The 25,849-nt window shown below is 37.1% G+C and overlaps 1 protein-coding gene across 1 annotated transcript; it reads left to right on the top strand.

The window, feature by feature from the left end:
- The first annotated feature begins 20 nt into the window (after positions 1–20).
- IL18 (interleukin 18) lies at positions 21–25,618 on the top strand. Its single transcript, XM_061440303.1, has 6 exons — positions 21–185; positions 16,694–16,780; positions 17,682–17,693; positions 21,749–21,883; positions 22,693–22,826; positions 25,369–25,618. The coding sequence occupies exons 2-6, from the start codon at positions 16,702–16,704 to the stop codon at positions 25,588–25,590; spliced, it is 582 nt and encodes a 193-aa protein (XP_061296287.1). The 5' UTR covers positions 21–185; positions 16,694–16,701; the 3' UTR covers positions 25,591–25,618.
- The last annotated feature ends 231 nt before the right edge of the window (positions 25,619–25,849 follow it).

Raw genomic sequence — 25,849 nt, 5'->3', positions numbered from 1 at the left:
TACGCCCCCTCCTTCCCAGACGGCAGTCGGATCCGGACCGGCAGACAGTTCTGCTCTCCAATGCTTTCAGCGCTCCTGGCTGCCTGCTTCTGCTGCTGAAGGGGCTGCCGTCTTCTATAAGGAAAAGAAAGGGACCTCAAACCTTTCATATCACGTTTCCTCTCCTAAGAAGCTATTGAGCACAGGTAAGAAATATCATTACTTGCTATTTAGAAACTCAAGTATGGAGATGGGAAGTGATAAGATAGAAAAGCGATTGAGAGGAATTTAACTTCTCTCACATCACTATGATGGAAGACTAGTTGGTAACAACATAAGGAACATAGCATAGTCAGAGGAAAATCTTTTTCTCTCTTTCAGCCACTCTTGGAGAGTATCACTTCAGAGGAAATGTTCTCAAACATCTTGATCCCATGACCTCTTGATACTCCTAAAAATTATTGAGGATCCTGAAGAATTTTTGTTTCTCTGGGCTATTTATTGTATTACTGTCATTTGCTATATTAGAAATTAAAACTGAGTATTGTAAAAAATAATGACCTGTTTATTTGAAGATAACAATAGGCACATGACATGTTAGCATAAATAACTAAATAACATTTTAAATTATGGATAACTATATATTGCAAAAAAATCTCCTGTGAAGAGTGAAATTGTTTTCACTTTTACAAATCTGGCCTAATAAAAAAAACAGGTGTATTCTCATCTGCTTCTGCATTCAGTCTATGCAATATCACACAAAATGTAGCCCCTGGTAAACTATTGTGTACACTTATGAGAGTGAAAATTACAAATTACATCTTAGAATTATTATGAAAATTTCTTTGACCTCATGAACCCCCAAGAATCACTGCTTTAGAATATTAAAATAAATAAGCTTCTCTTTAAAGGGAGCCTAAACTCTGAATCAACTATTTTAAAAACAAACAAAAAATTAATACGAAATCTTGATGGAATCTGCATCAGCACCCTTATGCTGTGCTACATTGGACCATATTATAGCATTCCCCAGGAGAATTTTATTTCACAGCAAGGAAAGGGCTGAGTAATATCTTCATTTGGAAGTATGAATAACAAAAATAGGACACTTCAATTCTTCTTTATGCCATCTGTGTTTGTGTGTTAGTTGCTCAGTTGTGTCTGACTCTTTGCAACCCCATAGACTGTAGCCCACCAAACTCCTCTGTCCTTGGAATTCTCCAGGCAAGAATACTGGAGTGGGTTGCCATTCTCTTCTCCAGGGTATCTTCTCAACCCCAGGATCGAACCCTGGTCTCCTAAATTGCAGGCAGATTCTCTACCATCTGAGCTACCAGGAAGCCCATGCCTGCTGCTGCTGCTGCTGCTGCTAAGTCACTTCAGTTGTGTCCAACTCTGTGTGACCCCATAGACATCAGCCCACCAGGCTGTCCTGCCCCTGGGATTCTCCAGGCAATAACACTGGAGTGGGTTGCTATTTCCTTCTCCAATGCATGAAAGTGAAGAAGTGAAAGTGAAGTCGCTCAGTCGTGTCTGACTCTTAGCGACCCCATGGACTGCAGCCTACCAGGCTCCTCGGCCCATGGGATTTTCCAGGCAAGAGTACTGGAGTAGGGTGCCATTGCCTTCTCCAAAGCCCATGCCTACATGTAGCTATCTCAGTCAGTTCAGTTCAGTTGCTCAGTGGTGTCCAACTCTTTGCAGCCCCATGAATTGCAGCACGCCAGGCCTTCCTGTCCATCACCAACTCCCAGAGTTCACTCAAACTCATGTCCATTGAGTCGGTGATGCCATCCAGCCATCTCATCCTCTGTCATCCCCTTCTCCTCCTGCCCCCAATCCCTCCCAGCATCAGAGTCTTTTCCAGTGAGTCAACTCTTCGCATGAGGTGGCCAAAGTACTGGAGTTTCAGCTTTAGCATCTTTCCTTCCAAAAGGAACACCCAGGACTGATCTCCTTTAGGATGGACTGGTTGGATCTCCTTGCAGTCCAAGGGACTCTCAAGAGTCTTCTCCAACACCGCAGTTCAAAAGCATCAATTCTTCGGTGCTCAGCTTTCTTCACAGTCCAACTCGATATTATGGACAAGCCAGATTTAAAAAGATATTTTGAAGGAAGATAGAATAGCTATCTCAAATTCTATTAAATCTTCCTTCAAAATATCTTTTTAAATCTGGCTTGTCCATAATATCCCTATGTAAATATTATGAATTCTTATATTAATTCATTCATGAATTCTTATCATAGTTTCACAGCCTGTCTCTAGTCTTTTTCGTCGTGTCATTGCCAGCTCAGTAATCTGCTTTCCTATTGCCTATGAGGTTAAATATGTTCTATGTGATTTTTCCAAGCCCTCTATAGTCTAACCCACCCTACCTTGTGTTCACTGAAGGACAGCAGAGTTGTTCCACTACAGTCAAAAAAATATCTCCATTCAGTCCACCTCTTACCACAGTATGGTGTTAATTATCACCTAAATGCTCTTCCTTGTACTCCATCTCTTCAATCAAACAATCAGGATTAAATTCAATTCTCCTTTTCACACAAGGTCAATCCAGCAGTTCTATTTTGGCTTCTTGCTATGAGTCTGTATTTAACAGTTGATTGTATACTGTATACCTTTTATCATTTAATATTTACCTAAATTTTTACCTGAGTCTTCTTCCACTCCCCACCTCTACCATGCCCACATACTTACCTTCATTAAGATGGCAGAATCTTGAAGGACAAAATGACTTATAGAACTGAAGAGTTCTATTTTGACCTTGTTGCTGTCGAGGTGATCAACTACCTGATTTTAGGGAATTAGTTAGGTAACATGCTTCCTCATTGCATCCCGTACCTATTCCACAGAATTGGAATTCCACAGCAAAGGTAAACGTAATCATTATTACTTTTCAATTTCAAGACATTTTGACTTTTAATCTGATAGTATGTTTTTAAATTCCCATTGGCTTAATAAAGCTGGTTATATAATAAATATTCCATTGGTACGTATTGTTTTTGAATTATGAGGAAGTGGTTACAAGGGTGTTTGCCACATATTAATGGCTCTTTCTCTGCTACCTTAACTAGAATCTAGAATTATAGACTGCTGGAGCTGGGAGAAAAAAAAAAACAAAACTCAAATATTGACCATTAAACACTCTCTTGTCCAAATGAGGAAACTGAGGCCCTCAGAATTAAATGATTTACCCCAGAAAAGATTGGAACATATGTGGTTTAATCACCATTTATGATAGATGAATGATTTTCTACCATTCACTAGCCTCTGGCTAGTTTCCAAGGCTTGTATAACTAAAACTTTTTATTGATGCAAAGAATCAATTATCCCTGCATATTCCTGGAAGGATCTGTCTGGAGTAGTTTATAACTCTTTAAAAAGAAAAAGTTAATAATCTCGGAATCTTAGCCTGAAATATTCAAAGCATTTTTATCTGATGCGACTTATAATTTTTATAGATTAAAGAAAGCAAAGGAACATGGATAAGAAAGGAAAAGAGGAAAATTGAGGGCAGTGGGAGAGGAAGAAGAATACTTGTAATCTAGATGTTTTAAGATCTAACAAAAAAAAAAGTGCTAAGAAAATAAAGAATTCAAAAAAAACACTTGCATGAAATAAAAGAGAAAGTAAAACTATTAATACTAGAGAAAAAAAGAAGAAGAATATTTGAGAAATTCTATTTTTAAAAATCTGTCTTCAGACCTCCCTATTCTTTCCTTTTCTTAGTGGCTTTCAGATGGAGTTTAAGTTTTTTTGTTTTACTTTTTTTTGGCTGTGTCAGGTCTTAGTTTCTTCGGACTCTGAAGCATGGGATCAGCAATTGTGGCTCGTGGATTTTGTTGCTATGCAGTCTGTGGGATCTTAGTTCCCTGACCAGGGATCAAACCCATGTCCCCTGCATTGCAAGGTGGATTCTTAACCACTGGACCACCAGGGAAGTCCCAGAGTTAAAGTTTTAAGATAGAAAAAAAATTTCTACCAGTCTCTTTACACAGTGTTGTCATGGCAACAAGGTTTATCATAGCAAACATTTATTTAACATTTTTTGAGCTCCTACTGTGTGATAAACTCTTTCCAGGTGTTGAAGATTCAAAACCCAAAAGGCATCTCATTGTCTTAAATAAACTCAGATTGAAGATGGGCAGACCTATTTGTAATCAAAGTAATCTTAATTCAGGGTAATAAGAACCAGTTTAGAAGCATGAACACAGGGAGGGCGTTTTGGCCATGATAAGAGAAGGATTAGCTAAGTGTGGAGGAGTCAGTTTTCCTGGAGGAAATGTTTGAGCTGTGACTTAAAGGATAAACAGTGAAGAAGGGTTTGGCAGGCAAAAAAGGGAGGGGAAATTTTGGCCTGATGGGAAATAACTGGCTGGACAGTGGAGTGAGGGAGAGTCTGAAAGGAAGAAAAGCAAGGAGAGGAAATTTAAATAGAAGATATGAGAAATGACAAAGGCTAGATTTAAAATAGTGCTGGTGGAGATGGAGAGGAGACACCAAATTCTAGGCACATTTCTGAGTTATAATCTATGGTATTTTTGAGACAGGAGAAGTTTAAACAAAGGAATTGAGAAGAACTCCCAGGTTTCAGTTTCCTTGGGTAGGTCGTTCGTGTCTAACTCTTTGCAAACTTATGGACTCCTCCCAGGCTCCTCTGTCCGTGGAATTTTCCAGGCAAGAATATTAGAGCAGGTTGCATTTCCAACTCCAGGGAATCTTCAACCCAGGGATTAAACCCGCATCTCTGTGTCTCCTGATTGGTAGGCAGATTCTTTACCACTCTGCCACCTGGGAAGCCCAGGTTTCAGTTTGGGACAGGTTATTTGGACATACTTGAGAAGGTAATTCATTAGTACATCCTACAGTTGGGACTGTGGATCTGGAGCCAGAAATTGTAATTTGCAAGTTATATATCCCCCAGTAACTGCCACCCTCTCTCTTTATGGTTAAACTTCCTAAAAGAACAGTTTATATTCAATGTCTCTACTTTTTTTTCATCCCATTCTGTTCTAGATCTTTGTCCACTTGCCTTCCCTTCCTCCACTTTCCCTAAACTGTTCTACTGATATCAAAAATTTCTAATTGCCAAATTCGATGAACAAATTTAAGCTTGTATCTAAATTATGGACTCTGCAGCTTCTGACTCCAACCACCTGCTTCTTGTTGAAGTTCCTTTGTTTTTTGACTTCTGTGATAACTTATCTCTTAGATTTGCAAAACTGATTTAATAATTTTCTACTCAAGCCTGTCTTTCATTCTGTTTTCTTAATGAGGTAATCACTCAACAGTTTGCCCAGAAACTTTGAAGTCATCCTCAGTTCCTCCTTTTTCCATTTGAGCTGCAACTAATCAGCTAAAAAATGCTGTTTAATCTCTCTTGAATCATGCCTGCAGCCACTGCCTTAGTTTGTAGCCTCATCAACTCTTAACTTGTTCAAACTGTTTCTACAGCTGTTTTCTGGCCTCTGTCCAAATTTATTAATATCTCATCAAATCTATTTTATATACTGGTGCCAGAGAGAGCCCTTTGAAACATAAATTTCACCATGTCTTTCTTCTACTGAAAATAAGTCAGTACTTTCAGAAAAAAAAGTTCAAGTTCTTTAGCCTACTCTCCTTTTCAAGCTTTTGGCAAACTTAACTACACTGCAAATTGCGTTTATTTGAATTGAACTAGGTAGAATCAAACTAATTTAAAATAAAAATAATAATCTCACTTTATAGGCAAAATGAAATGTGTGAACTCCAAATTAAATAGTTTGTTTAGAATGATAGTTTCAAAGCTGGTAGGCCAAGTGAGTTGTGAACTGCTAACTCTATTGCCACATAGAAGTGTCTCTTCTACCTGGTAAAAACATCTGCTTTCACGTTGGCATATTGTAAGTGAGGCTATTCTTTAAACATCTCAGAAACTCTTGAGACAAACAGGTTATTGTGGCATTATTTTTATTATAATTTTAGATATTTATTCATTCATTCAGCAAGCATTTATCAGATGTCTGCTACGCACCAGGTTCACAAAACTGAAGCTGATGATATTCCTACTCTTAAGGAATTTACATTCTAACAGGGGAAAAAATAATAAAGGATATATTTACAAACCATGTTAAAATATTTGAGGCCATATTTTTATGAAATTGTCTAGAAGATATAATTTTCTTTGGAAATCTCAGCCAGTTATTTTCAATATCCCCACCCCTGCTTTGCCTTGATACCTTTCATCAAGGCACTTAGATATTCCAAAAGCTCATTCTTTCTCTTGTTTTTTTCTTTAATTGGAGGATAATTACTTTACAATGTTGTGTTGCTTTCTGCTATACAGCAACATGAATTAGCCATAAGTATATTTATATATATGTATATCCCCTCCCTCTTGAGCCTCCCTTCTGCCTACTCCCACCCCACCACTCTAGGTCATCACAGAGACCAGGCTAAGCTCCTTGTGTTATACAGCAGCTTCCCACTATCTGTTTTACATGTGGTAATGCGTATATTTCAGTGATACTCTCTCAATTCCTGTCGTTTTTTTAATTTAAACAATGTTTATGGAGAATCATGTGGGTCTCTAAAAAATAAAATAAATGTAAAATAAAAAGCATACATATGTGTATATATGCATATATGTATGCTTATATATTATATATGAACTGAATCTAGATAAAACTGTTAAATAGCCACCAAATGGACAGTCAGTTCAAGATGGTGGCCTCACAAGATCTTGAACTCACCTCCTGCCACAGACAACAGATCTACAGTTACATATAAACCATTCCCTCTGAAAAAGACCTAAAAACTAGCTGAAATCTCCTCCACAAGAAAGGATAATAGAGCCACATCCAGATGGGTAGGAGATGGAGAAACATGGTTTCACCAAGAACCCCACTTATGGTGCAGCAACCCACGACAGAGACTGATAACATAAAGCAGAGCTATTCCCTGAGGAGCAAGAAGTCAGTGCCCCACATCGGGCCCCCCAGCCCTTGAGAACTACACCAAAAAGATAAGCCCCCAATACATCTGGCTTTGAAAATCAGTAGAGTTTATATCCAGGAGAACCACGGGGCTATAGGAAACAGATTCTGCTCTTAAAGGGCTTGTGTGCAGATTTATTTACTATAGGACCCATCATAAAAGTAGCAGTTTGAAAAGCACCCAGACCAAATGTGAAGGAAGAGTTATTTGCTAATCTTAAAGCATCTGAGGAAGGTGCAGGAGCTTGTTAGTACTCTCTCCACCTGGATGAAGACACTGGCACGTGCTGTTTTGACAATTTCCTTCTATCTTGCTAGCACTGGCACAGACGAGTGCCATCTTGGCACTCTCCCTATAATGTGCTAATACCACTGGGCACACTGCACCCCCATATTTCTCTCCTGGCCCTGCCAGGGCCCGGCAGGTGTACACAGCCCACACTGGGGAATGCTCCTAGACTTCTTAATTTTGGTGGCTGGACGGAAGGCATTTCTAGGTCCCATGAATCTGAGACAATCAAACGGGGAGTTCTCAGAAGACTACCACCCTCAGGGTGCTGCACAGACAGCAGACTGAAATATACCTCCAGTGTCCCTGTGAAAAGGGACTAACGACTTGTCCTGGAGCTTCAGGCTGAGGAGCACACTTCACGTTTATCTCATCTAAAAGCCATGGAGGAACCATCTCTGCACTCATCTTTGGCTTTGCTGCAGTTCACTGGCACCTACGAGAAAGGATCTCACACACACTATGATAGCCCTGGTTTTTGCCAACTGTAGTCAAAAGGACACCTTCAGATGGCCAGCTCTGGAGGCTAGCAGAATTTATCATTGCAGTCCCACAGGGCAATATATATTTACATACCTTAAAAACTGCTGCCTGGGAGTCTGGCTTCTAATCAGCCTGAAGCTAGGTGATAACTGAGGTCTCTCACTCTGAAATACTCACAGGTCCCTCAACACTTGGGACCTATCAAGAATAAATCAGGCGGCATATACAACCACATAGGTTGAGTGACCGCTGAGAACTAAGGCAAGGTTAAACAATAAGGTTCATCTTTACACAAGGTCATGCCTTTAAGGTTAGGAGAGAGAACTATTTTGCCTAATATATAAAAACAAATACAGAAAGTCAAGCAAAATGAGGAATGAGAAGAATATGTTCCAAAGGAATGGATATGATAAAACCCCAGAAGAAAATCTTAATGAAATGGAGATAAGTAATTTACCTGATAAAGATTTTAAAGTAATGGTCATAAAGATACTCATCAAACTCAGGAGAAGAATGGATGAACTCAGTAAGAACCTCAACAAACAGAATATAGACGAAAGTACCAAACAGAAGTCACCAACTGAAGAAGACAACAACTAAACTGAAAAATACACTGGAGGGACTCAACACCAGACTAGATGAAGCAAAGAAAGAATCAGTCATCTAGAATACAGGGCAGTGGAACTCAAACAGAGCAGCAAAATAGAAAACAAATTTTAAAAAGTGAAGTTAAGGAACCAGTGGGACAAACATCAAGCCAAATTGCATTCACATTACTGGGTTCTCAAAAGGAGAAGAGAGAGAAAGGGGAGCAGAAAACTTATTTGAAAAAATAATAGCTGAAAACTTCCCTTACCTGGGGAATGAAACAGACGCCCAGATCCAGGAAATCCAGGGAGTTTCAAAAAAATAAAAATCCAAAGACACCAAGACACATTATAATTGAAATATCAAAAGTTAAAGAGAGAATCTTGAAAACAACAAAAGGAAAAGCAATTTATTACATACAAAAGAAGCCCCATAAGAACATCAGCAGATTTCTCAGAAGAAAGTTTGCAGGCCAGAAAAGAGTAACATGATATATTCAAACTGGTGAAAGGAAGAAACTTCCAAACAAGAATACTCTACCTGGAAAGTCTTATCATTCAAAACTGGAAAAAAATAAATAGCTTTTCAAACAAACAAAAGCTAAAGGGGTTCGTCTCCACTAAACCAGTCTTACAAAAAATGTTAAAAGGACTTTCTTAAGCCGAAAAGAAAGTGCACTAATTAGGAACAAGAAACAGATGAAAGTAAAAATCTCATTATAGAGGTAAACATATAATAAAATTAGTGGATTAATCACTTACAAAGTTAGTATAAAGATTAAAAAACAAAAGTAATTTTTAAAACTACAAAATAATTAAGGGATATAGAAAGTGAAAAATTTAAAGTGTGACATCAAAACATAAAATGTTTGGGGTAGAAATGAAAATGTAGAGTTTTATAATACATTCAAACTTCTTATAAACTTAAAATATGTATTTTTATATAAGCTGTTTAGATATCACTCTCGTGGTAACCACCAGGCAAAAATCTATAGTAGATACATACAAAAAAATGAGGAAGGGATCTAAGCATAACACTATAGAAAGTCATCAAACAACAGAGAAGAAATCAAATGACGAAACAAAAAGGAATGATAAAACAGGCAGACAGGCAGAAAACTATTAACAAATTGGCAATAAGTACATACCAATCAATAATTATCTTAAAAGTAAGGGGACTAGGTGGGATAATTTGAGAGAATAGCATTGAAACATGTAATTACCATGTGTAAAATAGATGACCAGTGCAAGTTTGATGCATGAAGCAGGGCACCCAAAGCCAGTGCTCTGGGACAACCCAGAGGGATAGGGTGGGGAGGGAGGTGGGAAGGCAGTTCAGGATGGGGGTACACAGGTATATCCATGATCGATTAATGTTGATGTACGGCAAAAGCCATCACAGTATTGTAAAGTATTTATCCTCCAATTAAATAAATTTTTTAAAAAGTAAGGGGACTAAATTCTCTAATCAAAAGACAGAGAGTAGCTGAATGGATAAAAATATAAGAACCATCTATATGCTGCCTACAAGACTCATTTCAAACTTAATGGATATATAGAGAACATTCTGGCTAAAAACAACAGAATACACCTTCTTAAGTGCACCCAAGTGCGTGTGGAACATTCTCCACTATAGATCGTATTTTAGGCCACAAAAGAAGTTTCATGAATTTAAGATCAAAATCATGTCAAGCATCTTTTCTCATCACAGTGGTTTGAAAATAGAAATCATCTATTAAAAAAATGGAAAACTCACAAATACATGGAGGTTAAAAAACATTCTATGAAAAACCAAAGGGTCAATGAACAAATCAAAAGAGAAATTTAAAAATTACCTTGAGAGAAGTGAAAATGGAAAATTAACATGCCAAAGCTTATGAGATACAGCCAAAGGAGTTCTAAGAGGGAAGTTTATAGTGATACAGGCCTACTTTAAGATACAAGAAAAATCTCAAATAAATGATCCTACTTTTACAATTAAGGAACTTAAAAAAGAACAAATTAAGCCCAAAGTCAGCAGAAGGAATGAAATAATAAAAATCAGAGCAGAAGCAAGTGAAATACAAACTAAAAAGACAAAGTGCATGCATGTGCGCTCAGTCATGTCCTACTCTTTGCAACCCCATGGACTGTAGCCCACCAGGCTCCTCTGTCCATGGAATTTTCCAGGCAAGAGTACTGGAGTGGGTTGCCATTTCCTTCTCCAGAGGATCTTTCTGACCTAGGGATCGATGGAACCTGTGTCTCCTGCATCTCTCGCACTGGCAGGCTGGTTCTTCACCACTGTGGCGCCTGGGAAGCCCAAAAGATAACAGAAAAGATCAACGAAACCAGGATCTGGTTCTTTGAAAAGATAAACAAAATTGACAAACCTTAAGGAGACAAGAAAAAAAAGACAAAGAACTGAAACAAGATCATAAATGAAGGAGCAGAAATTACAACTGATATGAAGAAATACAAAAGATCGTAAAACACTTATGTAAACAATTATGCAGCAACTAACCAGACAAGCTAGAAGAAATGGATAATTTCTAGAAATACTCAGTTTTCGAAGACTGGACTGAATCAGCTATCAAAAAACTCCCAGCAAACAAAAGTCTAGGACAGAAATGTTCACTAATGAATTCTACCAAACATTCAAAGAAGATTGATATCAATCCTTTTGAAAGTGTTCCAAAAAACTAAAGAGAAGTGAGTGCTTCCAAACTCATTTTATAAGGCTACCATTACCTTGATACCAAAACCAGACCAGAAAAAAATTATGGACTAATATCCTTCATGGGTATAGATGCAAAAATTCTCAACAAAATATTAACAAACCAAATTCAACAATACATTAATAGGATCATATGCCATTATCAAGTGGGATTTATTCCAGGGATGCAAGGATTGTTCAGGTCCACAAATCAATGTGATACACTAGATTAACAAAATAAAGGATAAAAATCTTTATGATCATCTCAATAAATGCAGTAAAGTATTTAACAAAATTCAATACCCTTTCACACACACACACACACACAAAAATCCTCAACAAAGTGAGTATAGAGAGATCTCACCTCAACATAATAAAGGCCATATTTAACAAGCCCACAGCTAACATCGTACTCAACAGCAAAAAGCTGAAAATTTTTTATTTAAGATCAGGAACAAGATATGTATACCCACTATTGCCAGTTTTATTCAACACAGTATGGGCCCTCCTAGCTAGGGTAATTCATCATGAAAAAGAAATGAAAGATGTCCAAGTTGGAAAGGAAGAAGTAGAACTGTCACTATTTACAGAAAGCATGATTTTATACATAGAAAACCCTAAGACTCCACAAAAAAAAATTTAGAACTAATAAATGAATACAGTAAAATTGCAGAGTACAAAATCAGTATACAAACATTGTTTTGTTATACACTAACAACAAAGAACAAGAAAGAGAAATTAAGAAAACAATCCCATTTAAAAACAATCCCATTTACATCAAAAAAAAAAAAAAATACCTAGGAATAAACTTAGTCAAAGAGGAAAAGACCTATAATGCCGAAAACTATATGACACTGATGAAAGAAATGAAGGAGATCCAAATAAATGGAAAGATATTCCATGCTCATGAATTGGAAGAATTAATATAATTTAAATGTCTGTATTAGCCAAAGCAATATACAGATTCAATGCAATCCCTATTAAAACTTCAATGGCATTTTTCACAGAAATAGAACAATACATCCTAAAATTTGTATGGAACCACAAAAGATTTTGAATAACTGAAGCAATCTTGAGAAAGAAGAACAAAGCTGGAGGCATTATACTCCTGATTTCAAACTTTTAATACATTGCAAGCTATAGTAATCAAAACAGTATGATATTAGCGCACGCGCGCGCACACACACACACACACACACACAAAACAGGCACATAGATCAATGGAACAAGACAGAGAGCCCTGAAATAAACCCACACATGTATGACCAGGTAATCTATGAAAAAGCAGGCAAGAATATACAATGGAAAACGACAGTCTCTTCAAATTGTATTGGGAAAACCGGTACCATGTTCAAAAACTGGCCCACTGTTTTACACTCTACAGAAAGATTAACTCAAAGTGGATTAAAGACTTAAATGTAAGACCAGAAACCATGAAACTCCTAGAAAAACACATAAGCAGACATCTCCTTGACATCAGTCCAGCAATACATATATATAGGCTCTGACTCCAAATTAATGAGACTATGTCAAACAAAAAAAACCTTCTGCACAGTGGAGAAAACTGTCAACAAAAGTAAAAGGCAACATTTGAAAGGGAGAACATATTTGCAAATCATATCCAATAAGGGATTAATAGTAGTCAAAGTGTATAAAGAACTCGTACAACCCAATAACAGCAAAAACAACAACAAAAACCTGACTTTAAAAATGGTCAGAGGATCTGAATAGACATTTTTCCAAACAAAACATACAAATGGCCAACAGATACATAAAAAGATGCTCAGTATCACTAATCATCAGAAAGATGACTTATCATCTATATATCTTTCAAAATTATCAAAAGAATAAGAAATAGCAAGTGTTGGCAAAAATGTGTGGAAAAAGAAACTCTATGCATTCCTGGTGGAAATGTAAATTTCTGCAGACACTATGAAAAACAAAAAAAAAATAGAATTATCATATTTTTATTTTGTTTGCTAGTTATTTTATTCTAACTAGCAATTCTACTTCTGAGTATCTGATGAAAACAAAAACACTAATTCAAAGAGATATATTCAAAACTATGTTTCTTGCAGGATTATTCATAATAGGCAAGATTGGAAAATCCTAAAAGATAATGCTGCTAAAGTGCTACACTCAATATGCCAGCAAATTTGGAAAACTCAGCAGTGGCCACAGGACTGGAAAAGGTCAGTTTTCATTCCAATCCCAAAGAAAGGCAATGCCAAAGAATATTCAAACTACCACACAATTGGACTCATCTCACATGCTAGCCAAGTAAAGCTCAAAATTCTCCAAGCCAGGCTTCAACAGTACATGAACCAGGAACTTCCAGAAATGTCCAAGCTGGATTTAGAAAAGGCAGAGGAAACAGAGATCAAACTGCCAGCATCCACTGGATCATAGACAAAGCAAAAGAATTTCAGAGAAAAATTTACTTCTGCTTCACTGACTATGCTAAAGCCATTGACTGTGTGGATCACAACAAACTGTGGAAAATTCTGAAAGAGATGGGAATACCAGACCACCTTACCTGCCTACTGAGAAATCCGTAAGCTGGTCAGGAAGCAACTGTTTGAACCGGACTTAGAACAATGAACTGTTTCCAAACTGGGGAAGGAGTACATCAAGGCTGTATATTGTCACCCTGCTTATTTAACTTATATGCAGAGTGCACCATGCGAAATGCAAAGCTGGATGAAGCACAAGCTGGAATCAAGATTGCCGGGAGAAATATCAATAACCTCAGATATGCAGATGACACCACCATTATGGCAGAAAGTGAAGAGGAACAATAGAGCCTCTTGATGAAAGTGAAAGAGGGGAATGAAAAATCTGGCTTAAAACTCAACATTCAGAAAACAAAGATCATGGCATCCAGTCCCATCACTTTGTGGCAAGTATTTGGGGAAACAATGGAAACAGTGAGGACTTTATTTGGGGGGGGCTCCAAAATCTCTCCAGATGATGACTGCAGCCATGAAGTTCAAAGACACTTGCTCCTTGGAAGAAAAGCTATGACCAACCTAGACAGCATTTTAAAAGACAGAGATGTTACTTTTCCAATGAAGGTCCGTCTAGTCAAAGCTATGGTTTTTCCAGTAGTCATGTATGGATGTGAGAGTTGGACCATAGAGAAAGCTGAGTGCCGAAGAATGGATGCTTTTGAACTGTGGTGTTGGAGAAGACTCTTGAAAGTCCCTTGGACTGCAAGGAGATCCAACCAGTCAATCCTAAAGGAAATCAGTCCTGAATATTCATTGGAAGGACCAATCCTGAAGCTGAAGCTGAAGCTCCAATACTTTGGCCACCTGATGTGAAGAACTGACTCATTGGAAAAGACCCTGATGCTAGGAAACATTGAAGGCCAGAGGAGAAGGGGATGACAGAGGATGAGATGGTTCAATGGCATCACCGACTCAATGGGCATGAGTTTGAGCAAGCTCCAGGAGTTAGTGATGGACAAGGAAGACTGGTGTGCTCCATGGGGTCTCAAAGTGTCGGATATGACTGAGCAACTGAACTGAACTGAACAGGAAACAACATAAGTATCCATCAATGGATGAATGGATAAAGAAGATGTGGTGTATATAATGGAATACTAGTCATTAAAATAATGAAATCTTGCAACAACATGAATGGACCTTGATAGTGTTATAACATAACACTCATTTATTTCACTTAGCAGTGAAATAAATCCAACAGAGAGATAAATACTATAATTTCACTTATATGTGAAATAAAAAAAAAGAACAAATGAAACAAAGCTCATAGAGAACAGATTAGTGGTCGACAGAGGGGAGGGGGAAGGGGCAGGCAAAATGAATGAAGGGGATCAAGAGGTGCAAACTTCAAGTTATAAATAAGTTATAGGATGTAAAGTACAGCGTGTGCACTATAGTCAATAATATTTTATTACCAATTTGAAAGTTACTAATAAATTATCCTAGAAATTCTTATCACAAGAAAAAAAATTTGCTACTGTACAGTAACAGATTGTTACTAGATTTACTGTGGTAATCATTTCACAATGTGTATAAATTTTCCATAATAAAAAGTAACAAAAGTAGGCACCAGATAACAATTAGTTTATATTAGCTTGATATGAGTTATGCATTGGAGAAGGAAATGGCAACCCACTCCAGTGTTCTTGCCTGGAGAATCCCAGGGACGGAGGAGCCTGGTGGGCTGCCGTCTACAGGGTTGCACAGAGTCGGACACAACTGAAGCGACTTAGCAGCAGCAGCAGCAATATGAATTAAGTGTTTTCAACTGGGTTTTAATTTCCTCCTTCTTCTATACATGTTTGGCCTCTAGCAAACTGTGCTAGAAAAAATTTGAGTCACCTCTAAGTATAGGTGTATAAACCAATTGACAACTTTGTCCTAACCGTCTTCCTTGGAGGACCAACCATAACTGTCCTCAGGGAGCCATGGACCTCTGAAGTCTAGAGTAGAATTTCTTAATCATTTCTGTGACATGGACCGTCCCATGGCCAGTCTGGTGAGTCTGTGGAGCCCTTTTAAGAATCATGTTTTTATATGCATAAAATTAAATACTTAGGGTTAGAAAGGAAATCCTTCATAGTTAAAGAGTTACCAAAAAAATTTAACAAATTTTAATAGGTTTATATGTGAATCTTTATTAACACATTAAATAACAAGATGTCACGTTGAAAATAATAACTTCCATATGTTTCAAAGTAGTAATGAGCCATATTTCAAGATCTCTGCAACAATTATAATACAGTAAAAATATGTATGTCTATTAATGGTAGTCACAGATACTGTGAATAATACTGTGATTTGTTTCCTGCAGCATAATGGAAGGAACCATTAAATTTCAGTTAGAAGTTGGTGAAAATATTTGTGTGGTTTTTTTCCCCCATCCAAGTTCACAGATTTCCCAGACTTAGAACCCTTGCTCCATAAACAAAGATCTGAAAGGATATACAGCATTTTGGAGTGAGGTTGGGTGGGGTGGAACAGAGGAAAAGAGAAAAAAAATTCTTGGCATTTTCAAATTCTGTATTATTTGATTTTTTTTTAACAGAAAGATTGTATTTATGTATTACTTGTGCTAAAAGCATAACATAGTCCAATCCAGACTCCAGATCAAAAGCTCCTCTGGCTCAGAGAGGGAGCCATCAGATGCAGAGCCTTCAACCTCCTTCTACCTCACCCCCACTCCCAGGCAGAAACACCATTTTTAGCATTGCCTCACCTTTAGCACTTTGACAGTGAAGTCACAGTCTTCAGTCTTTCACTCACAGAATCCCATTGGTTGTAAGGCAGAGATGGAACCAGTCCCTAGTTAAAGGACAGGATTAGATATGTTTCTGGCATCCTATGTTTATACTGATAATACATGTATATTTCCAACAAAATACTGGAATAGTAAATCAGTTCAATAATGGACTACTTATCCTCCTTTAAAACACTGTTTAATGAGAATATACTTCCATTATCTAGATTTCAAATATCTAATGGTTTGCAAGAGAACATTTGAACACATGCATTCATAAACTGAAGACTCCTGGCATTTATTAAATGTCCAGAGTGTTCATCAGCATGCTGGACTTCTGAAATTGGAGGTAGAACAAGGCAGTAAGTGGTAAAAGATTCCTTTTGTGTAAAAGGAATAATCACTACCTATTAACAGATGACTGTTTGCTTTCATTAGGCATAAAGATGGCTGCAGAACAAGTAGAAGATTATTGCATCAGCTTTGTGGAAATGAAATTTATTAACAATACACTTTATTTTGTAGGTAAGTTCAAAACATATTTAAACCAAATACAGGGTTTAAATACATGTATTCAACTAGAGTTTGAGCAAGCTCCAGGAGATAGTGAAGGACAGGGAAGCCTGGTATGCTGCAGTCCATGGGATCAGAAAGAGTCGGACACGACTGAGCAACTGAACAACAATTCAACTAGAAAAGATGTTATAGGCAAACTATTAAGTCACTTGTTTTTTGTTACCAGATTCCATTGTAATATACACACTTCTCTGGAAAAAAATATTGGGCCTCTAGAAATTAATCGTAGTATGTCCAAGGTCCCAATACTTTGTCCTGCCACCTGTCCCGACATTTAGTTCATAGTAGGCCACCCAGAAGGTGGCTGCAGGTACATGTCATGAAAATCCCACAAAATCAAATACATTTGGGTAATACAATTTCCCAAAGCAAAACTGGCAAATTACATAAGAGATATGTATCTTAAATCTAGAGTTCTGTGAGTTATTTTATGTAAATACGTTTGACAAATAGAAACAGATTCTTACGATTAATCTTCCTTGGGCAGTTGGGGTTCACTTGAAAGCTTCTTAGAAAGTTCTTTGGTGACTTTCCATCGAAGCAATAAATTTAAGATTAAAAGCTATCACTTTATAAAATTTCTTTTTAGCTACAAATTTAAATTTATGAAACCTAGATTTAGGTTTTATACCTACCATACCCGAGAACATACCAAGTCTAATTAGCTTCATTTTATGGGAGCTTTTGGATGATTATATATTTTTATGGAGGCCAGCAAAGGCCATCAGCAGTAAGACATGGGTTAAAGAATACAGAGGGGAAGAAAAGAGTAATAGAAGGGTTTGTGAGAGGACATTCTGAGTTGAAATATAGAATTAACATATTTTGTTTCTTTTTTTTCCCCCTTTAGCTGAAAATGATGGTAAAGTATAACTTTATTTCTCTTTCTTTGCAAAATAAATAGCTACTTGAGTAAACATCCATAATACCATTCTCAGCTGATAGAAACTGATACCAGTCTATTTGAGAAGCTAATATTCCCTCAAAGGAATGTGGACTCACTAGCACTGCCTCAGAATAAAGACAACTATAAGGGATACAAAAAAGAATTTCCAACAAAATATGTTTCTCCCAGCTTAGGAAATTCTCAGCTATTAGAATCTCCAAAATAGACCTTGCCTGTTACACAGATCCTGAGATTAGCAGAAAGTCATGGGTTCTCTGGTGTATATAGGAACAGGGTACTGAAGAATGAGAATTGTTGCCTAAAATCAGGAACATCTTCCTTCTTCAACCCTCCCCCTCAGAATGGTCTGGAAAGAAGCCTGGCAGGCTCCCAGGGTGCAGGCAATTCTGAAAGTAGTGGAGAAGGGGGAGGGTAGAGCAGACAGACCAGTGAGGCTAAGTCAGTACATCTTCCTAAGAAGTGAGTGTCCCCAACCCTTGTCCCTCTGGCATTCAGAGAGGTTCATACCCATATAAAGCCTATGATCTTCTAACAGACCCCCAAATTATTCAAGGTCACCAGTTTCTCATACTTTTCCTTAAAAATAGCACTTTCCCCGTTCTTAATGTGATCCCTACTAGACCAAAAATAGAAAACAGGAACTTTTGAAAAATACTATTCCTTCAGGTTTCTTTCTCCAGATTTATTGAGATACTATTGTCATATAGCTCCTCATGTTTCTGAAAGATTGCTCTACACCTTTTTACTTGATTCAGCAAGTACTGGCATCTGTATCTCTGGTGCTATGTTAAGCACTCCGATACAATGGTGAGCAAAACACAGTTCTAATGGGAGAAGCAGGCACATTAGGAAGGCAATTGGAATGTGGAGTGTTACAAAGGCCGGGGATGCCATGGGAGCACCTAGAAGGGCACCTGACTTAGTCTAGTTGATTCTGGGAGGGCATTTTGAAGGAGGAACAGAACTGAAAAGTCAATAGGGGTTAGCCAAGAGAAGGTATTCTGGGCAGAGAGATGAACACATGCAAATATCAGATGCAAAAGAAAGCGTGGCATGTATAAGGACTCGAGTTATTCAGAATGGGAATAGAGCGGCAGTAGGAAAATAATGAGAGAGGAATGAAAAATAGGATGCAGATCCATAAGTTTCTCTTATTCTGATATATGGAATCTCAACCTTATGTTTGGGTTTTGGGGATTCATTAAGCACAATATGTATGATGTAGGATACAGATTAGTTCTCTGTAACAAAGAGATCCCAAAATATAGTAACTGGATAAGATTTAAAAAAAAAAAAAAAAAAAAAACTTCTTTTGAATATAAAGCCAAGTAGGCAGCAGTTCAGTATTATTATGACTGGATACAGCCTGATGATATTGGAATCTAAACTTTTTCTTTTTCTCTTCCATCATCCCCTAGTTGTTGAACTCATCTACATACTTGAAAATCTTCATCACACTTCCCGAATCTATATCCCAGCTAGCAAGAAAGTGTTCAAAATAAGAGGAAGACAGGTCTACTCTTTTCAAAGAAAGGCTCTATTTAGAAGTTGTAAACATTAAGTCCACTCATATTCCATTGACTCAAATTTAGTCATATGGCACAAACAGCAAGGGAAATATGGAAAATATAAACTTTATTCAAGGTGACCATGTCATTCATTAAAATTGAAAGATAACATGATCATCTCTCTGAATGTTAACTTTAGTTAAGATTGAATTTTAATTCCTTCAGCTTCTGTTCTGTAAAGAATTGCCGTGTGGACAATAAAAGGGGGCTGCCAATTAAGAGGCTATTACTGTAGTCCCTTTAAGAAATGATGGTGACATGAATTAAGATAGGCACAGTGGAGTGCCATTGAAGAGCTCTGAATGGATTAAAAACAAACGTGGAAAAATCAATAGGACATGGATTTTGAAAGGGATGGAAAGAAAGAAAAGATGATGCCTATGTTTTTTCACATAGGCAATTTGTACTAGTCAGTGAAATAGGAAACAGGAGGAAGAGCAAGGTGGAGAGGTTTGAGAGGCAAAGAGGAAGACAGATGATAGATTTAGTGATGGTGAATGATGATCTTATCTGTAAGACTTCCTAGTGGAGATGTCCAGTAGATTTTTGGACATGTGGTTCTAAACTCAGGATAAAAAGTTTGGGCTGCACATGATGTGAGAGACATATAGAAATGTTATCTGGAGCTATAAGAGTAACAATGACAAATTGGAGGAAATGCGTAACATGAGAAAGTAAAAGTCATGGACTAAACTCTGAGGAATACCTATATTTAAAGGATTCAATAGAAAGAGAAGCTAATAAAGTAGCCAAAGAGGAAGAAGAAAAACAGAGAATGCCATGGAACCACAGGAGAGCATTTCAAGATGGAGATAATAGGCACTGTGTTGAATTTTGCAGCCTTGAAAATCAAGAGCCAGAAAGCATCTATTATAATTAGCAACAGGGAGTTTGGTGATCTTGGTGAAAGCAGTTTGATGGAAAGATGGAGCCAGTGAGTAGAAGCTTGCAATGAGTAGAATTGTGAATGAAAAGTAAGGAAATGATACATACAATTCTTACCAGAAGCTCAGCTACTACAAGGAGGAAAGAAACAAGACAGGCTTTAGAGTGGGATTCTGTTGATGGAGGTGCTTTAAATCTCAAAATGAAAAGCTTTATGTTGTTCTGATTATAAAAATAATTTGTTTATAATAAATAACTTAGGCAATGAAGATAAGAAAATTAAGAAAAATTAAAACATGAAAATAACCTCAAAATATTCATTGCTATTATTTTGATATTTTATACATCTATATTAATAAAATACCATACTTAAACTTCTTTTTCTAATATAATATACATAGACATCTTTCCATGGCAATTAATAATTATTTTAAATTATAATTATACTAAATTCATGATAATTCATATTAAGGAAATATCAAAATCTATTTAATCAATTCCCGACTGATGAACATTTAAGTTGTGTCCAGTTTGTTTCTATTATTAAAGTCATCCCATAGGGACTTCCCTGGTGATCCAGTGGCTAAGCTCCACGCTGCCAATGCAGGGGGCCTGGGTTCAATCCCTGGTCAGGGAACTAGATCCCGCATGCTGCAACTAAGAATTCCCACGACGAAGATCCTACATGGCCAAATAAATAAAAAATTAAAAAACAAAGTCATCCCATAAACATTCTTAAAGAGAAATATTTACACGTTTGTCTGCTATTTCCTCAGGATAAAATCCAGGAAGTAAAATTGCTGGGTTGATGGAAGAGAGGGAATGATTGACTCATTGAAAGTACATGTTACACACAGATGAATTTAGCCTTCGATACCAGAAGAGGCCCCCTTTTCACATATCCCTTGGGACGAGAAGGGTAGAGGAAATAAGAGGTGATGCCTTAGTTAAGTTTGTAAGTGAAGTAGCAGGAAATCATTTGCTGAAAGTGAAAGCAGAGACGATGGTGTAGAGATCCTGAGGAGAATAAAGAAGGCTTGAAATTGCAGCTATGGACTATAGAAGAAATGCTGAACCAGAAAAGAAGGTTCGTTATAGCACCAATTTGTACATTTGTATGACTGGTTACCAGCAGTGCATTCAGCAGCAGGTTTAGAGTTCTGCAGTGGAAAGACAAATGAGTTTGGGATTTAAGACAGTGTCAAAAGGGTATAAATGATGAATCATGAGGTCCAGGCTGCATAGAGAAGGAAGGAAAGACAGGAAGAAAACCAAGAGTCAGGAAAACTAGGCAAAGTGAAAGAAAAGTATTAAGGAGACTAAAAAGATAGGAGATTGTGGTCAAAAGCAGGATATTTGAAGATTTAAAAAATAGAGTGGTTCTGAGTGATAACATGAATCAAGGTGCCCCTGGAAGTCCATTTAAAAACACTGTACAATTTTACCTTAGCTTCTAATACAGAAAATTGTGATTTTTATTAAAAACTTGAATGTGTAGTATGCCTATTTGTAAATTTGGGAAAAAAAATTTTTAATATGATTTCATGTGCATTTTAGAAGACCTGGAATCAGATCACTTTGGCAAACTTGAACCTAAGCTCTCAATCATACGAAATTTGAACGACCAAGTTCTCTTCATTAACCAGGGAAATCAACCTGTCTTTGAGGATATGCCTGATTCTGACTGTTCAGGTATTTTTAATATACATTTGTAAATATGGAAATAACAAGCTACTTCTTCTTATTCCATTTAACTGCTTACATTTTCTGTGATAGACAGTAGCTTACATGAAAAGTCATAGTGGTGTAATATCACTGACAAGAAACTTTATAGGGAATCCATATTTTTTAGTTGGCCTGAAAAAATGATGCAATAAAGACAGTGCTAGGGGTCATGCTGTTTGAACCTATCCTTGGATCATCAATCCCTTCACTGTAATAGCATTAACTGTATGTGATCTCCATTGAGATGGATCCTTAATACCTGCTGGTGATAGCTGAACCTGCTGATAACATTTTCAAAGCTAAACATTAAATATAAATATATAAGCACTTCAAGTAAGTCTGTCTTCCACCAGAAATTTAGAGTGCCTTAGAAAATGTGTAACTTTACTGTGCCTTCCAGGGTATGAATTTCAAATATGAGCCTTTAGGCAGAGTTGGAAAAGTGAATGGTGCACTCTTGAAAAATGCTGAATTTTTATCTTAACAGATAGAGCTTTAATATTCTATTTAGTGTTTAAAAGTTAAAGACAATCTTTTAAAATTCAGAATATTTCTAACACACTTTAAAAGCTGCTGTATTTGTATTATAATACATACTTAAATATGTTTTAAAGAATGTATGAATCACTGTATATAGTCTCCTGCTAAGTGGCTGAATCTCAGAGTATGGGATTGGAAATGAGCCTATTAAGGATTATCTTTTGACTAACTCCCCTAAATACTTATTTGCAAAAATTCTTCTAACTAATGTTCTCATTAATTAATGTTTGTTTCAGATAATGCACCCCAGACCATATTTATCATATATATGTATAAGGACAGCCTCACTAGAGGTCTGGCCGTAACCATCTCTGTGCAGTGTAAGAAAATGTCTACTCTCTCCTGTGAGAACAAAATTGTTTCCTTTAAGGTAAGACTGAGCCTTAATTTGTTTTAGTCATATTTATGTGCAAAATTAGAAAGCCCGAATAGCCCCAGTTCAACCTTTTGTCTGGACAAGAATAGCAAGAAGTAGAGAACCATTGAAATAGTTACTGAAAATTGTTAAGCTCTTTAACCTACTGTAGTAACATCATAGTTTTTCAGAGTTTGCCATAGGGAAAGAGGGTCTTCAACACTTGTTTCCTAATCCAGGTCTTCTGAATAATCAACCTATAGATTAACAATAACACAGAATAATTTATGAATTATTTTATTTTAAGAACTGCATGTGATTTTCCAGAATAAGTCCTGCTACAAGGAATGAAGTTAATAGTTCCTCTGTAAACCCTCTACTGTGTAAACTATGATGATAATATTTTAACCCCTAATCATTTTGTTCCTACTGCTTAGCCTAAGTCTTGCTATAACCTTGCAACATAACATTCAGTTGATATATATTATTTTTAATATTAATCTAAGTGAACAAAATTAATAGGATCAATTGTAAAGCAATGGTATGATGTATCTCAAAGCCAGATATAAATTCTTTTTGGGCACTGCTTTTTTCTCTATTCTCCATCATCATTTTTCTCTATTTTTTCCATTATTATTAGATAAACAACCAACTATAGATATGGGTTGATTCAGAAAACTTTCCTCCCAATGAGAGCAGCCAGGGGATGCTCACATATTGGCAGTATTTCAGAAGTGAATCTCATGTCATGAAGACTTTCTGAGTGGAGATTTGCCAATAAAAAACTACAATAAAGATCACCCAGTTCCCACTGAAAGTTAGAGTAAGACCTTCACAGACGTGCAAAGGAGCAACTTGGAACAGAGGGAAAAGCCACATTAAAATATAATCCAAGTAAGATCAGTGCATCTGTAACAAATACAGCCCCCCCCCCCCCCCCCCCCAAAAAAACCCTTAGCCATTCCCTTCCAAGCTCAGTTACTGTAATGTCTTTAGAAGCCTGGAGGTGGACAGGCAGGGTGGAGAGGATTCAGCATGTTGTTATTTAGCAACAAAATCAGAAGGGAAAGGAGGGAGATGGCCAAGCTCAAGCCATTTGGGATAGAGAAAAACTAATTCAGCTGCGAGACAGAATCAGAAACTGAGAAAAGCCTGATCTATATGTAAGTGGGGACTTCCCATGGTCAAGAATCTGCCTGGAATGCAGGAGACCCAGGTTCAATCCCTGGGTTGGGAAGATCCCCTGGAGAAGGGAATGGCTACCCACTCCAGTATTCTTGCCTGGGAAATCCCATGGACAGAGGAGCCTGGTGGGCTACAGTTCATGGGATCACAAAGAGTCGGACATGACTGAGCAACTAACTCTTCACTTTCACATGTAAGTAGACACTTACTGAGAGACTGGGGACAGTGTCAGGAAGATGAAAATAATGCTTGGCAAATAGAATGGGAGAACTAGTTTATAGTGTCATTAAATTAGATTCACACTTGTTGATAAGGGACAAAGATCAAGCTAGATTTATAAAGATTTATAAGATTTATAAATTCCAGTTGAGAAGTCTTGGGGGAAAATCCAGGTCCTTTCAGGCATCTAAGGAGGATACCAGGATGCTGTTTTGGGTTTGGAGGTCTCTGTCAGTCCTTGGTTAGGATCATGAAGATCTTTGCTACCAGAGGGTGAAAATAAAGTTCAAATATTCTACTGGTTCTGGGATTAACATGGAAAGAACCTGAAAAGGTCCTCACATTTTCTAGTCTATCCTGAAAAGTAGGCATGATGCACTAAATGGGAAAACCACAGGCAGTACTGTCAGTTAAGTGACCAGCAGGGTTATAGTTTCAAGGGATCTAGCCATTCTTTGGAAAACTCCATTCTGCCACTGAGACATAGGAATCAGCATCTGACCTCCCAGGGCAGGAGCCAGCCAAGAGACAGACTACTTTCAGGACAGAAATTCAGGACTACTATGGAAATGAAATGCTTGGCAGGGAAGCCCCAAAAGTTGCTGACCAAGACCTGGAACAAGTAACAGGTCTGTTTATAGCCGGTTTCAGTTCTTGTCTCCACTGAAGGAAGCAGCTGAGGTTCCTGCTCCTTCCTGTCTCTCCCACAGTTGGTTCACAAACTGGAGCTACCCTAGGCTCATGGCTGAAGGTCATCAATGTCTACAGTTGTGAATGGTTGAAGAAGACAGGAACTGATATTAGCCTGAAAAGGCTGTGGTCTTGGCTGGAACTCCACTTCATCTTGAGCAGATGATGGACTCCACTGAATGGAAAAGGAGAGAAGGAAATCATCTGATGGATATATTGGGAAAAACAGAGGCCTGGGCCTAAATGTGCATTACATAGTGGGGAAAGGCCAAAGTGGTCAAGAAGAATGAAGATTAGAGATTCAGAGGGAGAGGAGATCAGTATTCCTACATTCAGAGATTTTTTTTTTTTCTTAATTCTTGAGAATATAAACTTCTTTAGTTCTGTGCAATATTTCAAAATAAACTGTACATATTGAAATCGGTCATGTCCTAAAAAAATTAAGCAATTTTTTTCTTTATAGGAAATGAATCCTCCTGATAACATTGATAATGAAGAAAGTGACATCATATTCTTTCAAAGAAGTGTTCCAGGACATGATGATAAGATACAATTTGAGTCTTCATTGTACAAAGGGTACTTTCTAGCTTGTAAAAAAGAGAATGACCTTTTCAAACTCATTTTGAAAAAACAGGATGATAATGGAGATAAATCTGTAATGTTCACTGTTCAAAACCAGAACTAGATATTAAAATGACATAGTTTGAACTGTCTGAGCTGTCTGAGTTTTTACTTTTCAAAAAGATTATGAGTTTGAACGTGTAATTATAATGATAAAATGAATAACGATCTCGAAGATGTCACTGAAAAATTAATAATAAGCTTTTGAAAAATTAAATTGACTTCCTCTCATCCAGGTGAATAAAATATCTGTATAGTGTAAGAAGAATGAATAGTTTAAAAACACATTGTACAGTGTTAACTGGAAAATAGATTATATTCAA

This window comes from Bos javanicus, chromosome 15 (genome assembly GCF_032452875.1).
Source record: "Bos javanicus breed banteng chromosome 15, ARS-OSU_banteng_1.0, whole genome shotgun sequence".
Taxonomy (NCBI): domain Eukaryota; kingdom Metazoa; phylum Chordata; class Mammalia; order Artiodactyla; family Bovidae; genus Bos; species Bos javanicus.
The sequence above is the reverse complement of the archived record's forward strand: the minus strand, read 5'-3'. Positions and strand labels throughout refer to the sequence as shown.

What these genes read in the sequence shown, in the direction of transcription:
- IL18 (XM_061440303.1), top strand. Translation starts at nt 16,702, where the DNA reads ATGGCTGCAGAACAAGTAGAAGATTATTGCATCAGCTTTGTGGAAATG. An exon ending in GCCTGATTCTGACTGTTCAG is followed by an intron (nt 21,884 to 22,692) that starts GTATTTTTAATA and finishes TGTTTGTTTCAG; the next exon opens with ATAATGCACCCCAGACCATA. An exon ending in ACAAAATTGTTTCCTTTAAG is followed by an intron (nt 22,827 to 25,368) that starts GTAAGACTGAGC and finishes TTTTCTTTATAG; the next exon opens with GAAATGAATCCTCCTGATAA.